Consider the following 16061-nt stretch of genomic DNA (forward strand, 5'->3'; position numbering starts at 1 on the left):
CAAGTTTAAAGATTCCTTCTCTCTCAAACACCTATGATCATGCTTCGCCTCCGAAAAGTTCTTAAAATGCTGTTAATGAGTGGGCTCCCCGATACTCCAAAGAAACAATTCGTTAGCAATATGTCGACGCTCTCCAGTTCTTTATTTTTCGCTCGTTCTAATATTTATGCTTCTTGGACTCAAGGTGGAAGTTGGTGAGGGGCGGCAGTGGAGGCACCAAATAACGTAGGTTTCGAGGAGCGAGCTAAATTCTAAAGAAGCTCAAGGAAGCGATCCAACTCCGGTTCTGGGGAAATCCAATCCGCAGTTTTCCCCTTGCTTTGGTTCCTCGCCGGCCTTACCAACCCGCTCAGGGGAGACATTGGCCAGCCCTGCGCGAGGCCGGCTAGAGTCCTCTGGCTCCCAGGAGGGCGGGACCGACGCTCAGGAGCCTGGAGCAGAGGGCAAGTCTCGGGCGATTGCGGACAGGGGCGGGGGCGCAGCAGGACCACAAATTCCGGCCTGCCCCGCGGGCTACGCCGAAAGTGGTTGGTTGGGAGCTCTAGCTCCGTCGGCCAATGGGGTGCAGGAGAGGGAGCTGACACGGATTCTCGGGGGCCAATGGCAGTGCAGGGGAGGCGGGAGCTTCCTTACCATTCACCTTGCCCCTCTGGAGAACCACATTTAACAGGTCGTACGGGGCCGGACCTTGGAGGGCAGGGGGACCAGAGCCGAAAGACGCCGCAGTGTCTCCGAAAGCGGTGTCTGCAGGGTCCCGGTCCCCACGCGAGGCGCGCACCGGACGTCATCGGGGGGCGGGGCCGGGGCGGGGCCTGGCCTCGTTGTGGAGCGGCTAGTAATCCATCATGGCGGCCGCGGGGGTCGGTGACCGTCCCTGAGCAGCGCCGGAGCCGGAACCGGTTCCTGGGTCCTGCAGCTGAGGAGCCCGCCTTGCGTTGTCCACGGCCCCTACTTGGGCGGGGAGGCCGGGTCTTGCGACGGAGCCCGGGGGACGTGACTGCCTGGCAGCGGCGGCCGTAGCCACGTTCGGGCCCGGGGGAGGCGGGTGTCTCGGACAGAGACCCCCCCCCAGGCTCGGGGCAGCTGAGGCGGCCGGGCCTCCTCCCCGTTCTGTCCTCTACCCGCCTTCGGGGCCGCGAGAGCCCGTCGTCCCTTATCAGCTCCATCCCGGCTCTGGGACCCTGGGGTTGTGGTCTCTTTCCCCAGACCTGGGGACACCCCGTTTCCTGAGGCTTGGAGGAGCGTCGCCCCCCGGAGTAAGCCGCCCATGCCCCCCCGCCCCGGCAGCCTCCCTCTTTACCCCCGAGCCGCCCCTTAACTCCGAATCCCGGCCTCAAGTTTGGCCTCGGAGGCCCCCCTCATTCAAATCCCCTCCCTGCTGTCAAGTAGCCTCCCCTTCCCCCCGCTCCCAGCCTCCCCCCCCCCCGCCCCCCCACGTTGCTCCCGTGAGCCTGTAATGCCCTGACTTCTTCCAATGTCACCTACGGCCCCCTCAGCCTCAGCCCAGCCAGAAACTTTAATGCAGAGGAAAAGCCTGGACTGGTTTCACAGGCCTTTTAAAAAGCGGACTTAAAAAGTTGCTGGCCATGCATTCCTTCTCGTCAGAGGGCCAGCTCTCGCTGAAGTCGGGGTGACCCGTGTCCTTTTCCGGAGAGCAGGGTAGAGAAAAAGCAGGAGCGGCAGCTAGTGTGGCAGGAAATTTGTTGGAAGATGGAGACACCAAGATAGGGGGTGGCTGACTTCCCCAGGAAAAGTTCTGGAGGAGCATTCAAAGACCGATCCACGTTTCCTCGATGTGTGGAAATCGACACGACTTTAGCCTCACTGACCGTTGTACAGCATCCCCTGTGAATATTTCTCTTTAGGTTTTTCTCCTTGAAAGGGAGGAAACGTAGCCAGTAAAAGACACGTGAAATCCAGGAACTTTGAGGTCGCACTGCAGTTACATTACTTCGAATTGATAAACTGCGAATATAATCGGAACTCCTGTTTGCACACGTCAACCTAAAATCCTAAAATCTTCGCTTCCTTTTATTGTGGAAGATGTCTTGTGATTGACCTCAGTTACTGACTGGTGGAGATGCGGGGAATGTGAAATCCCACGTAAAGACCGTTTCCTTCTCAGCTCACTGATCATTCTGAAAGATCTTGAACCCTCTTCTGGAAAGGGGTGCCTATCCTTGCTTTATGGGGCAGCAGCCTGGAAAAGTTCTTGGGGACCAAAGGAGGCCAAGTCTGCCTGCCCTGCACTTTATCAAAGGAGCAGGCAAGAAGGAGCCATCAAGGCACGGGGGTCCACACTGCAATGTTTTTGTGGAACACGGTGAGTGCTCTTCCAGATTTCTGGTCCTATTTTCTGCTTTGCCATGCGTAAGGAACTTTCGAACCACAGGGCTTGTGTTGGTTCCTTCCAGCTGTATTTAAAACTTCAGTTCCTGTAGTTATCTTTTAGTCTCACGTGGAACTTTCTTTGTATAAGAAAAAGTTACTTGGTGACACTGGATGGCTTTATTCAAAGTCTTACTGATTATTTCTTGCCTGATTGCCTTTCTAACTCACCGTTGACCTTGGACAAGCCATTTTACTATTCCAGTTTCCTGAGGAGGTTGGACATAAGCTATTTCTCAGGATCCATAGTCCATGATTCTGCTCTGACCTATGGCCTGGGCTCTTCCTTCCTCTGAGGTACATGGATCCTTCACTGCTTTATCTGTGGGAAGATTTCAATCTTATCCTCAAAGGGGTTTGTGCACCCCCCAGAGCTGAAAACCACAGGCCCTAGTTGACACTAATAACCTTGATCTTTTCAGTCATAAGTAGAACTTGAAAATCCTCACTTTGGAGCTACGTGGAAACAGTTGGGGGAGGCCACATTCCTTGTGAACTGAGGAGCCCCAACTTTCAGTGGTTCCACCTGAGACAGGGAGTAGTCCTTTCCTCAGAATGGAGCTTTTTATTCCTTCTCTCTTTGTTTCACATGACACCTGGGGCAAGAAAGGTTGTCTTTGACATTTTTATGAACACCACTGGCATTTGAGTGCTGACAGTACATATTATACTGGTCACGTCCAGTAATTCTGCGTGAAGTTTTAACGCTAAGGATCAGCTTAGACTGATGTCTGTGCCAGGGGCCAGCCACGCACCAATTAATTAGCATCCTGTTTGTACTGTCACAGCCTGACATTTTTCAGACCTAGTACTTATTAAAATATCAGTCGAGCCCACCCACCCTCTGTAAGCAAATGGACGACGTGTGCAAGTAGCATATACTTTGAAATTCAGTCACAAATACCCTTAACAATCTGTGACTACAATAAACAAAGTTCTCTATTCAGTGAACTTGTATTTGACAATTGAGGTTTGATTTTTCTGAGTAATCTGGGTACTTGGATTTTATTTTTGCCTTGAAACATGTTGGATTTTACTTTTGCCTTGAAACACGAGTTGTATTTTAGCATTGGTTTTAGACAGGTAAATAAAGTAATGTATTATGGCACTTCCCACGATCAAGATTTATAAGTGAATTATTTGCATTTCAACTAGTGATGATCATGCAACCTTAGGTAGTGAGAATTGTTCAGTCTCTGAGTCACGTCCAACTTTCTGCAACTCCATAGACTGCAGCTTGCAAGCCTTCCCTGTGCTTCACTGCCTCCCGGAGTTTGTTCATATTCATGTCCATTGAGCCAGTAATGCCATCCACCCATCTCCTCCTCTGCCACCCCCAGTGAAAATTGGTACAGACTTTTTGGAGAGCTTTGGCCAAACATATCTGAATTTAAAATGTACATAGCAGCGACCCAGTAATCTCACTTGTAGGAAGCAGTCCTAGCATGGAACAGTGTAGTGCCCTTGGTGTGCCTTCACCCCTTCAGGGGGTCCAGAGGTGAAAACTTTTCATATTAACACAATACTAAGATGTTGGGCTTCCCCAGTGGCTCAGCAATAAAGAGTCCACCTGCAGTGCAGGAGTTGAGGTTTCCATCCCTGGGTCAGAAAGTTCCCCTGGAGAGGGAAATGGCAACCCGTTCAAGTATTCTTGCCTGGAGAATCCCATGGACAGAGGAGCCTGGCAGGCTACAGTCCATGGGGTCACAGAGAGTTGGATACGACTGAGCTGACCTTAGCATGCACTCACACAAGACGTTATTTGCAATCTTTGCAGTAATGGTGCAAAAGTAATGTAGGCTTCTAGGCATGAATCAAGGTAGTGGCAACTAACCATAGTAGCCATTGTGTTCTTCATGCCATGCACTCATAGTAAACTAGTTCAGTTCAGTTCAGTCGCTCAGTCGTGTCCGACTCTTTGCGACCCCATCAATCGCAGCACACCAGGCCTCCCTGTCCATCACCAGCTCCTGGAGTTCATTCAGACTCACGTCCATCAAGTCAGTGTTGCCATCCAGCCATCTCATCCTCTGTCGTCCCCTTCTCCTCCTGCCCCCAATCCCTCCCAGCATCAGAGTCTTTTCCAGTGAGTCAATTCTTCGCATGAGGTGGCCAAAGTACTGGAGTGTCAGCTTTAGCATCATTCCTTCCAAAGAACACCCGGGGCTGATCTCCTTTAGAATGGACTGGTTGGATCTCCTTGCAGTCCAAGGGACTCTCAAGAGTCTTCTCCAACACCACAGTTCAATAGCATCAATTCTTTGGCGCTCAGCTTTCTTCACAGTCCAACTCTCACATCCATACATGACCAAGGAAAAACCATAGCCTTGACTAGACTAGTAAAAATAATAAATACATATATTTTTTGGTTTTCACTTAAGGATGTTCCTGATGAAACAGCAAAAAGTATTAATTTTGTCAATTCTCAACTGTTAATATCTTTGTAATCTTCAGTGAAGGAACTGGAAAGTACTTCTGTGTGCTGTTTGTCTCTAGGAAGAGCTTTGGGCAGTGGTTAGTTCGAGCTGAACTTGCTGCTTTTTTCATAGACTACCGTTTTTACTGACAAACTGGTTATTCAGATTAAAAAAATGTTTTAAAAAGTGTTTCAAGGAAAACAGCTGGTAGTGTCTGTTGTCAATGAAAACATCTTTGCTTTCCAGCAAAAATTAGGGTTTTGGAAAACTTGTATCTGCTCCTGTGAAGTAGAGATTGGTGGTAATATTTATAAACACACTATTTTGATGTCTTATAATGGACTACATTATTTGGAAGACCTGCATGATCCAGTGAACTGATATTTTGTAAATGACAATACATGATGTTATAAAGTCAAGCACAGGTAAAAAAGATTCATTCAAGGGGCAAGAAGGACCATTGGATTTTCATGTAACAGAATACAAATATTAATTGATACGAGTTTTAGATTCTATATCAAAACTAGCCTTTAGGAAACTACCACTTACCGAGTTTGGTGTAGCTTCAAAGAACAGTATCTATAGTTATCTACAAATGGGGGAAAACAAGCCATTTCCCAGTGGAAACAGACATGTTTATTTTTAGGTGAACAAATGAATTATTTAAAATTTTCAGTTTAAATTATACTACAGTAAATATTGATGAGGTAATCTATATAAAAGCACTTTGGGGTTCTATATAGTTTTCAAGAGTGTAAAGAGGTGAGATAAAAGTTTTTAAACTGTTGTTATAGAAAGTCTATCAAGAAGTCATATAAGGGAGTGAGCAAACAAACAGAAATAGGAAATCATATTAGGATGTTTATTGCCCACATACTGTAAGTGCCAACACGGAAAGCTGTCCATGTACTGGTAAGTGGAAAAAAGCAGTTTGGGGATCAGTCTACGTGGTGTGGCCCCATTCTTGTAAAACAAAAATTAACTATTTATTTGTACATGTATGGAAAAAAGATAGAAGCATTTAGACTGACATAATTGTTAATCTCTAGGGAATTTGGGATTTAGGTGAAATAGCAGAAAACTTACACTTTTTACTTTGCATTTGTGATGTTTCAGACTTTTTACAAAAAATTTGTTCTATTTTGTAATACCCAAATTAGGGTTTAAAAAACAAATTGATGGCATCTCAACCAAATAGTCAATTCTTTGTAATACATATTGTTTAATGAAAGAAATTGCCTAGATCATGTTTTAACTGAAGACAAGTGAATTTCTTTGGACTTTGGGTATACTTTTCCTAGGGGAGCAAATGGTTCTTGATCTCTCACAGGCTGATCTTTCTAGAGTTGGTTAATATCCATATAGTTTGGATTGAAAAACTCGCAGCCGTAACATACAGTGTTGGACCAGACGTGAATCTGGAAGCCAAGAATAGTGTGTGGTACGGTGGTGGTGATGAACCTGAATGGAATGGGCAGATGGCAGCTTTTTGCTAGGATTATTCAGGGTCAAAGGGCTAGTCATATGTACAGGCAACGGGGGAAGGAAACCATCGTATTGTTTCATGGACCTTCTGTTCCTTCCAAATTTCAGTGTCTTGACTAAGAAAATTCACTTTTGTGAAAGTTGGTAAAACAGGATTGAAAGCACTCCCTAGTAAACTTGTTTACCTTAATGTGTCCTTTTCTCAGCAAATATCTATTGAGCTCACACTACGTTCCAGGAAGTGTTTTAGTCGTTGGTGATACATTAGTGGGTAAAAGCACCTCCCTGCCCTCCTCAAACTTAGGTTCTAGTTGGTGGAGTTATTGTTCATTGTTCAGTCACTAAATGGTGTTTGATTCTTTGTGACCCCATGGACTATAGCATAGCAGGCTTCCTTGCCTTTTACCATCTCCCAGAGCTTGCCCAAACTCATGTCCATTGAGTCAGTGATGCCATCCAGCCATCTCATCCTCTGTCACCCCTTCTCCTCCTGCCTTCAATCTTTCCCAGCATCAGGGTCTTTTCCAGTGTGTCAGTTTATCGCATCAGGTGGCCAAATTGGAGCTTCAGCTTGAGCATCAGTCCTTCCAATGAATATTTAGGGTTGATTACCTTTAGGATTGACTAGTTTGATCTCCTTGCTGTCCAAGGGACTCTCAAGAGTCTTCTCTAGCACCACAATTCAAAAACTTCAATTCTTTGGCATTCAGCCTTCTTTCTTTTTCTACTGGAAAAACCATAGTTTTGACTATACGGACCCTTGTCAACCAACTGATGTCTCTGCTTTTTAATATGCTGTCTAGGTCTGTCATAGCTTTTCTTCCAAGGAGCAAGCATCTTTTCATTTCATGGCTGCAATCACTGTCTGCAGTGATTTTGGAGCCCAAGAAAATAAAACCTACCACTGTTTCCACTTTTTCCCCATATATTTTTCATGAAGTAATGGGACCAGATGCCGTGATCTTTGATTTTTTAACGTTGAGTTTGAAGCCAGCTTTTTCACTGTCCTTTTTCACCTTCATCAAGAGGCTCTTTAGTTCCTCATCACTTTCTATTATTAGAGTGGTTTCATTTGCATATCTGAGGTTGTTGATACTTCTCTCGGCAATCTTGATTCCAGCTTGTGATTCATCTAGCCCAGCATTTCACATGATGTACTCTGCATATAACTTAAATAAGCAGGGTGACAATATACAGCAAAATCCTTTCCCAATTTTGAACCAGTCCTTTGTTCCATGTCCGGTTCTAACTGTTGCTTATTGACCTGCATACAGGTTTCTCAGACAGCAGCTCACGTGGTCTGGTGTTCCCATCTCTAAGAATTTTGTTGTTGTTGTTGTTTTCATCTCTAAGACCTTTTCATAGTTTGTTGTGATCCATACAATCAAAGGCTTTAGCATAGTCAATGAAGTAGAAGTAGATGTTTTTCTGGAACTCCCTTACTTTCTCTATGATCCCGTGGATGTTGGCAATTTGATCTCTGGTTCCTCTGCCTTTTCTAAATTCAGCTTGTACATCTGTAAGTTCTTGGTTCACATACTGCTGGAGCCTAGCTTGAAGGATTTTGAGCATTACCTTGCTAGCATGTGAGATGAGCACAATTGTATGATAGTTGGAACATTCTTTGGCATTGCCTTTCTTTGGGATTGGAGTGAAAACTGATCTTTTCCCAGTTCTATGGCCGTTGCTGAGTTTTCCAAATTTGTTGGCATATTGAGTGCAGCACTTTAACAGCATCTTCTTTTAGGATCTGAAATAGCTCAGCTGGAATTCCATCACCTCCACTAGCTTTGTTTGCAGTAATGCTTCCTAAGGTCCACTTAAATTCACACTGGCTCTAGGTGAGTGATCATACCATTGTGGTTATCTAGATCTGGTTAAAAGGATCATTAAGACCTTTTTTGTATAGTTCTGTGTATTAATGCCACCTCTTAATCTCTTCTGCTTCTGTTAGTTCCTTGCCATTTCTGTCCTTTATTGTGCCCATCTTTGTGTGAAAAGTTCCCTTGTATCTTTAGTTTTCTTGAAGAGATCTCTGCTGCTGCTAAGTTGCTTCAGTCGTGTCCGACTCTGTGCTACCCCATAGATGGCAGCCCACCCGGCTCCCCCATTCATGGGATTTTCCAGGCAAGAGTACTGGAGTGGGTTGTCATTGCCTCCTCTGTGAAGAGATCTCTAGTCTTTCCCATTCTGTTGTTTTCCTCTATTTCTTTGCATTGTTCACTTAAGAAGGCTTTCTTGTCTCTCCTTGCTATCTCTGTTGAGTATATCTTTCCCTTTCTCTTTTCTTCTTTTCTCAGCTATTTGTAAGGTCTCCTCAGAAAGCCATTTTGCCTTCTTGCATTTCTTTTTCTTTGGGATGGTTTTGGTCACCGCCTCTTGTATGATGTTATGAACTTCTGTCTGTATTTCTTCAGGCACTCTGTCTACCACATCTAATCCCTTGAATCTATTCGTCATCTCCACTGTATACTCATAAGTAGGATTTGACATAGGTCATACCTGAATGGTCTAGTGGTTTTCCCTACTTTCTTCAATTTAAGCCTGAAGTTTGCAATAAGGAGCTCAACACCAGCAACAAGTAAAACATAGAGTTGCTGAGGAGCTGAATAACACCGAAAGGGACAGGGACTGTTAGGGGGTGACTTTAGTTAGGGTGGCCAGAGAGGCTCTTTGAGAAGGTGGGGTTTGAATAAAGACCCGAGGAGGAAGATGAGGGAGCAAGCCATGGAAGTAATGGCTTTCAGGCAGGAGGGGAATCGAGGCGTATGGGGGCCCTAGGTAGAGCTTGCTTAGCAGGTTCGAGAAGCCCAGAGTACCTGGAGCAGAGAGAGTGAAGGAGGGTTGCAGGAGATGAAGTGAGGGAGCCGGGAGGTTGGCTGGAGAAGAAAGTGGCCTTGTTGTCCACTTCAAGGATCTTGGCTTTTCCTCATGTGGTCTTGGGAGAATTTCGAGGGAGGAGGACCACAACCTGCTTCATGCTGTAATGAAATCTCTCTGGCTGCTTCGTCCTGAAGGGGAGCCGAGGAGGCAGGAGGGAGTCCACTGGCCATTGATGGCACTAGTCTGGGTGAGAATGGCGCTGGCTTGGTCCAGGGTGGTGGCTGCGGTGAAGGGGTCAGATTCTGTGAATATCTGAAGGCACTCCTGACTAGATTTGTTCTTAGATGTGGGATGTGAGAGAAGTCAAGGGTCCGGGGACTGAGTGACTGGAAACATGGAGCTGCCTGTTCCTGAAATGTGAACCAGAGGGTGGGAGTGTGAGGAAGTGGCAGGGACCTGGAGCTGCTGCTTGCACTGGCTGTGTGTGAGGCGCCTGTGCGTGGCTCTGTCAGATATGCGTACATGCACACCCAAGCTTGACTTCAGGGAGGCAGTCCAGGCTGGAGAGGGAACCCGAGGGTCACCAGGTTCTCGCTGGCATTTAAAGCTACGAGAGTGGATGACATCCCCAAGGGAGGACCTCCATGTGTGTTTTACATAAGCAAGTTGCTGTTCGGTGGTTTATGAAGTTAAGACTTGACACCTTTTTGTAGGATTAGTTTGAATTTTTTTTTTTTCTTTTGCGGAGGTCAGGGTGGTGATATTCAAAATTTTACAAGAGAATGATTTTAACTCATGTTTAAGTTTTAAATCCCATTTCTCTAGGTTTTTCCACCCTAAATCAGAAAGTTGCGGAGTTAAAAAAAAATTTGCACACGAGTTTTCCTGTTTTTCTTGGTAGTGAATGTTGTTAATATAAAATCATTTCAATTTGTAAAGCTTTGTAATGCTTTTCTAGTTAGTACTTTTAAAAATGGAAGGTTTTTTCCCCTCTAAATTATTTCTAGATTTTCTAATTTTAAGTTATTACATTCTATGTCTTTCAGGGTATTACTTATTTAATTTGTACATATCAGATGTTTTACTATGAGCTTAACTGAAAAATGATTGTAAGAAATTATTTACTCTCAGTTTAAAACTATTTCACTGTTTTCAAATAAAACTTTATTCGAAGTAATCAAATAGGAACTTCATAGAGCAACAATATAGTTCTTACTGTTGTTAAATTGTATTATGCAACCATATAGATTAGAAGGTGGGAAGAAGTACAGCTGTTGAGTCTTACAGGTATTGAAGTTCAATTAGGTCTTTAAATAAAGAGGTTGTTTGGAAAGATTATATCATGTACTTTATGTTAGTGATTGGGGTTGTGGTACATGAACTAAGAAAATGCAAAATTGTATGTTTGTAGATTTTTCAAGGCATCCTGTTATTTTTCATAGTCTAATACATTTTGTATGGCTTTCTTGTTTTTCATCAAATCTTATTCCCCATTTTTTTAAAAAAAAACTTATTTTTGGCATTACAAGTAAGTTTTTTAAAAATTTTATTGACCTATTATTTATTTTGGCCGAATTATTTTTGGCTGCACTGGGTCTTCGTTGCTGCATGCTGGCTTTCTCATTAAAGCCTCACCTGGCTTTAATTGCAGCAGGTGAGGGCTGCTCTCTAGTTGCAGCCCACGGACTTCCATTGCGGTGGTTTGTGCAGCTCTAGACACTTGGGTTTGAGCAGCTGCGGCTCCAGGGCTCCAGAGCACAGGCTCAGTAGTTGTGGCACATGGGTTTAGTTGCTCTGCGGCATGTGGGATCTTCCCGGAACAGGGGTCAAACCCATGTGCCCTGCACTGGCAGGTGGATTCTTTACCACTGAGCCACCAGGGAAGTCCCTTGTTCCCCTTTTTAAGAAATATGCTAATAATGTAGAAGAAAACAGAAAATTCAGAAAACAGAAAAATGGAATTAGTAACGGAGGATAATCAAAGATGATTTAACTGAAAGAGTTTTTACCTTATTTAAATGAAGCAACCTAGCGAAGAAAATAATAGAAATTGGAGGAAAGAAGAAATCACTTTGTATTGGTTAGGGACTTTGCCTGTGCCACAGATCTCCATGTGATAACCACTGGTGTGTTGTGAAGTGTGTTGCAAAGAGATGCATTTAATGAGTGGGAGGGAGAAGGATGAGTTAACATGATTGAGTTGGGAATTACACCCAAAGGAGTATGTCAGGCATATTATCTGAGTCTGTGGGCTAAAAAGATGAAGACTGCTACTCAGAAGATGAGCTGCAGTAAGGGGAAGCACTCCCTTAGGGCCTTCTGTGTACATCTTCTACGTGGTGGTTGTGCCCCGGACGTCACTGTTCTGTGTGTTCAAAACCCATCTGCCCTTCAGAACTCTGCTTGACTCCCCCCTCCTTCTTAAAGGCAGACTTTGATGTGTTGTTTTTAAAGGGTTTAATTCCCAGATATTTGGGAGAGTCTAGATATCTTACTGATTTCAAACTTAATTCCGTGTCGTCAGAGAACATCCTCTGTAAAATTTCAGTCTTTTGACATTTACTGAGATTAATTTTATGGCCCAGCCTTTGACCTGTCTTACTGAATGTTCCATTTGTACTTGAAAACAATATGTGTTCTGCAGTCATTGGTTGTAATTTTCTGTAAATGTGAATTAGATCAAGTTGGTTGACAGTGTTGTCTAAAATCTTCTATGGCCTTACTTATTTTTTGATACTTATTTTATCTGTACTTTTGCTCAGCTTCTTTTTTGGTGTGTTTTGTTGCCGAGCCTCAGATGTTAAAAAGCACAGCTATGATGATAGATTTGGGGGGTTTTTTGCTTTTAATTCTATCTTAATTTTTTTATTTTTTAGCTTTAAAAGTTTTTATTAGAAAACAAAGATGGTAGGTAACTAAGCTTTTAATTAAAGAAGTTAGGAAAGCAGAGTAATCCCACAGTACACAGAAGAAGAAGAGTGGCAAAAATAAAAACACAAGCTGAGAGATGGAAATGATCAAAAATACCACAGGCTGGGGCTCCCCTGGTGGTCCAGTGGTTGAGCATCTTCCTGCCAACGTAGGGGACTCAGGTTTGATCCCTGGTCCTGGAAGACGCCATGGAGCAACTAAGCCCGTGCGTCGCAACTCCTGAGCCACCTCGCCTAGGGTCCGTGCACCCCAATGAAGAGTAGTCCCTGCTCACCACAACTAGTGCAAGCCCACGTGCAACAGCAAGGACCCAGCACAGCCAAATAAGTAAATAAATAGATAAAAAATTTTAAAATATACCAAAAGCTGACTTTGAAAGAAATTTGTCAAATAGGCAAACATCTAGTGAGATTGATGAAGAAAAAGAAAAGGCATACAAGAGCAATATTTAGAATGAAAATATAACTATAGATATTGTGTTAGTTTTCATGTCATATAGTTTGAAACTCTATTAAGTCACCAGACTTTTTTTTTTCCTATTTTTCAGTTGAGATACTTTCTGTTGATCTACAAGTTCACTAACTGCAGTTTCTAATCTTCAGTTTCTTTAAAATTTTCATGTCAGATATGATCAGTTTAAATTCTGAAATTTCCATTTGGTTCTTTTTTATAGTTTACATTTTTCTATTGAGATTCACCATCTTTTCACTCATTAAGTCCATCTTTTCCTCCAAATCCTTGAAGGTAGAGACCTGTCTGTTAATTCAAATATCTGAGTCAAGTGAAAGTGAAAGAGGTGAAAGTCACTCAGTCATGTTCAACTCTTTGCAACCCCAGGGACTATACAATCCATGGAACTCTTCAGGCCAGAGTACTGGAATGGGGTAGCCTTTCCCTTCTCCAGGGGATCTTCCCCACCCAGGGATCGAACCCAGGTTTCCTGCACTGCAGGCCGATTCTTTACCAGCTGAGCCACTGGGGAATCCCAATCTGGGTCATCTTGGGGTCTGTTTTGATTGATTGCTTTTTCCCTGCCTTAGGAGTCACCTTTTCCTGCTTCTTTGCATGTTTAATTATTTTTGATTATATGTCAGACATGTGGATGTTACACTGTAGGGATTTTCAGTCTTGTCTTACTTTAGAGAGGTTTTCATTTTGCTCTGACAGGCGGTTAAGTTACTGACATGCTCTTTTGACCCCGTAGGTTGTTTGTATTTTGTTAGAGTGAGTCTGTTTTGGGATTTATCCTTAGTCCAGAGGCATGGCCCTTACTGTAGAGGACATTCTTGATACTAATGCTTGACTTTTCTGGAATCTCAGCTAAATGAAAGAGGTGTTTAGCAAAGCCTCTCCACTCTGGACCGGCTGCACGTGCATGTTCCGGGCGCCGTGAAGTCTTGGTACCCCTGTTCACTTCTCACCTCGCAGCTGATGCTGCCTATTGAGCCTTATGGCATCTCACCTTGCGTGTGTGTCAGCCACCTGCTGTTGTCTGATGCTTTCCACTTCCCAAAGCCTCCCCCCTCATGTCCTGCCCTGCAGTTCTAGTTACCTCAGCAGTCTGGAGCTCCAGTCTTGTCTTCCACAGTTCACAGGGACTGCTGCTGTCAGCTTGGCTACCATCGTCTCCCTGCACCATGGTTGGGAAAGTGCCCAGTGCAGGAAGTTGGAGCTTCCCTGCTGTTTTCCTCTTCTCTAAGGGTCACAGCCCTGCCTTGCCTGCTGTCTTATGCCTGAAAACAGTTATCTCATTTATTTTGTTCAGTTTTGCATTTGCTTAGGGCGAAAGGATATCTGGAACTGCACTATGGCCAGAAGCAGAGGCTCAGGTCTGCGTGTGTTCAACCCGAGCAGGATATATCTGTGTAGATTTCTGTGCTGTGAGAGCTTCTTTCATTCCACATTGTTTTTGTAAGATTCACCCATGTGGTTGCAGGTATTGGTAGTTTGTTCATTTTCATTGTTAATTAGTAGTCTGGTCTATAAACGTTCAAGAATTTATTTACACATGCTATTATTGATGGCCGTGCAGATTACTTTCAGTTTTAGCTACTTACAAATAATGCTTCTACGAATGTTCTTATTATAAACCTAGAAGTGGAATCGCTCGTTTACATGGTATAGGCATGTTCCCCGTCAAAGAACTTTCCAGTCATTGCATCAGCGAAGTTCCCATCAGCAGTAGAGGAGACTAAGTTTCTTTACATTCTTCTCAAATCTTGATGCTGTCAGTGTTTTAAATGTCCACTTTTTGTGGGACTCTGCAGTAGTGTCTCATTCTGGGTTTCATTTGAACTTTTTTGTAACTCATGATATTAAGTACCTTTTCATATGTTTATTGGCTATTTGGGTATCATGCATATATACACATACATATATGTGTTTCTTATTGATTTATAGGAGTTGTTTATATATTCTCAATCTCTTTTTGAATGCATTTATTGCAAGTATCTTCTTATACTTTGTGGCTTGTCTTTTTTTTTTTTTTTTTTCCTCTTATTCTCTTAATGGTATCTTTAATGAACCAAAGTTCTTAATTTTAATGTTAAATTTAACAGTCTTTATGATTAGTGCTTTTTTTGGTCCTATACAAGAAATATTTGTCTACCGCGAGGTCATGGAGAAGTTTTATTCTATTACCTTTCGTATTTAGACCTATAGTTCACTTGGAATTGATTTTTTTTCTATGTAGAGACGATGGTTGTTTGTTTTTCCCCCATATTTAACTAGTTCTTTAGTTGAGAAGAACATCTGCTGCTGCATAAATCAGGTGTCCACGTGTGTTGAGGTCTGTGTGGGAATTGCTTACTTATTTGTGCGATTTGTCTGTCCTTGGCACCAGTGTCTTGTAGTCTTAAACACTGTAGCTTTAAAGTAAGTCTTACTAGCCAGTAGAGGATGGAGAAGGAAATGGCAACCCACTCCAGTCTTCTTGCCTGGAGAGTCCCGTGGACAGAGGAACCTGGGGGACTACAGTCCGCGGGGTCGCAGAGTAGCACAGGACTAAAGCAATTTAGCACAGAGCAAGACTTGTTCTTCAGGATTGCCTTGGCTATTCTTGTTCCAAGTACCTTTTAGATACATTTCTAGATACATTTTAGAATCAGTTTAATTAATCTCTATACCAAGGTATTACTTAGTATCAATAGATAGTGGTAGGTAGTAGATATTAAGGTGGATACTATGTTGATACTACACTCTCTTCACTAGTAATGCACAAGGGTAATTGTATCCCTAGAGCCTAGCTGAGAGCCTGTGTTATCAAATTTGGGGACTTTTCAGTAGGAAATAGTCTCTTGGATTTACTATGGGTTTAATTTAATTAGTAGCTCTCCTCTGAGTGAGGTTGAGCATTTTTAACATGCTTAAGGGATATATGTATTTATGTTGCTGCGAACCATCTCAGCAGGCTCACTGTGTGGCAGATCCTGAATAGGTAACTGCAGGGCCGGGTTGCTTGCCTGGCCAGCCCCCACTGCCCTCGGCTCCTTCACTGCCCTGCACCTCTCAAGGAACAGCCCCACCCCAGCCTCCAGAGGGGTTCTCACCAGGCGGTTTTTAGCCCCCACTCTGCATTAGAATCTCCTGTGTGTTAGTCACTCAGTCGCATCCTATTCTTTGTGACCCCATGGACTGTAGCCCACCAGGCTCCTCTGTCCGTGGAATTCTCCAGGCAAGAATACTGGAGTGGGTTGCCATTTCCTTCTCCTTAGGGGCTTGAGAAGACTTCCATCTAGGTTCCACCACTCAGGAGGATTTAATTGGCCTGGGGAGATACCCTGGGGAGCATCAGTTTTTTTAATTTGTTTTTTAGCAGAGAAATATTTTATACAAAAGGATTACTGCGAGGGAGGGAAAGGGGCTGTTGTGCTAGAGAGAACACCGTGACCATAAGGTCTGCAAAGTGTCTCCTCGTTTCTGTTTTTAACTCTCCAGGTGATTCTAACAAGCAGCCAGGATGAGCACCCCTGCCCTCAGACCCTCATAGCATTCTGAATTGGCCCTCTGATGGAAAGC

General features: G+C 43.8%; 1 protein-coding gene across 1 annotated transcript in view; it reads left to right on the plus strand.

The window, feature by feature from the left end:
• Positions 1-820: 820 nt before the first annotated feature.
• ABL1 (ABL proto-oncogene 1, non-receptor tyrosine kinase) overlaps positions 821-16061 on the plus strand; it is a 142822-nt gene continuing 127581 nt past the window's right edge. Inside the window, exon 1 of the mRNA XM_027556583.1 lies at positions 821-2323. Within this exon, the coding sequence (XP_027412384.1) occupies positions 2188-2323 (136 nt within the window). The 5' untranslated portion in view covers positions 821-2187. The remainder of the gene's footprint in view (positions 2324-16061) is intronic.

The sequence above is a fragment of the Bos indicus x Bos taurus genome, chromosome 11 (genome assembly GCF_003369695.1).
Source record: "Bos indicus x Bos taurus breed Angus x Brahman F1 hybrid chromosome 11, Bos_hybrid_MaternalHap_v2.0, whole genome shotgun sequence".
Lineage (NCBI taxonomy): Eukaryota > Metazoa > Chordata > Mammalia > Artiodactyla > Bovidae > Bos > Bos indicus x Bos taurus.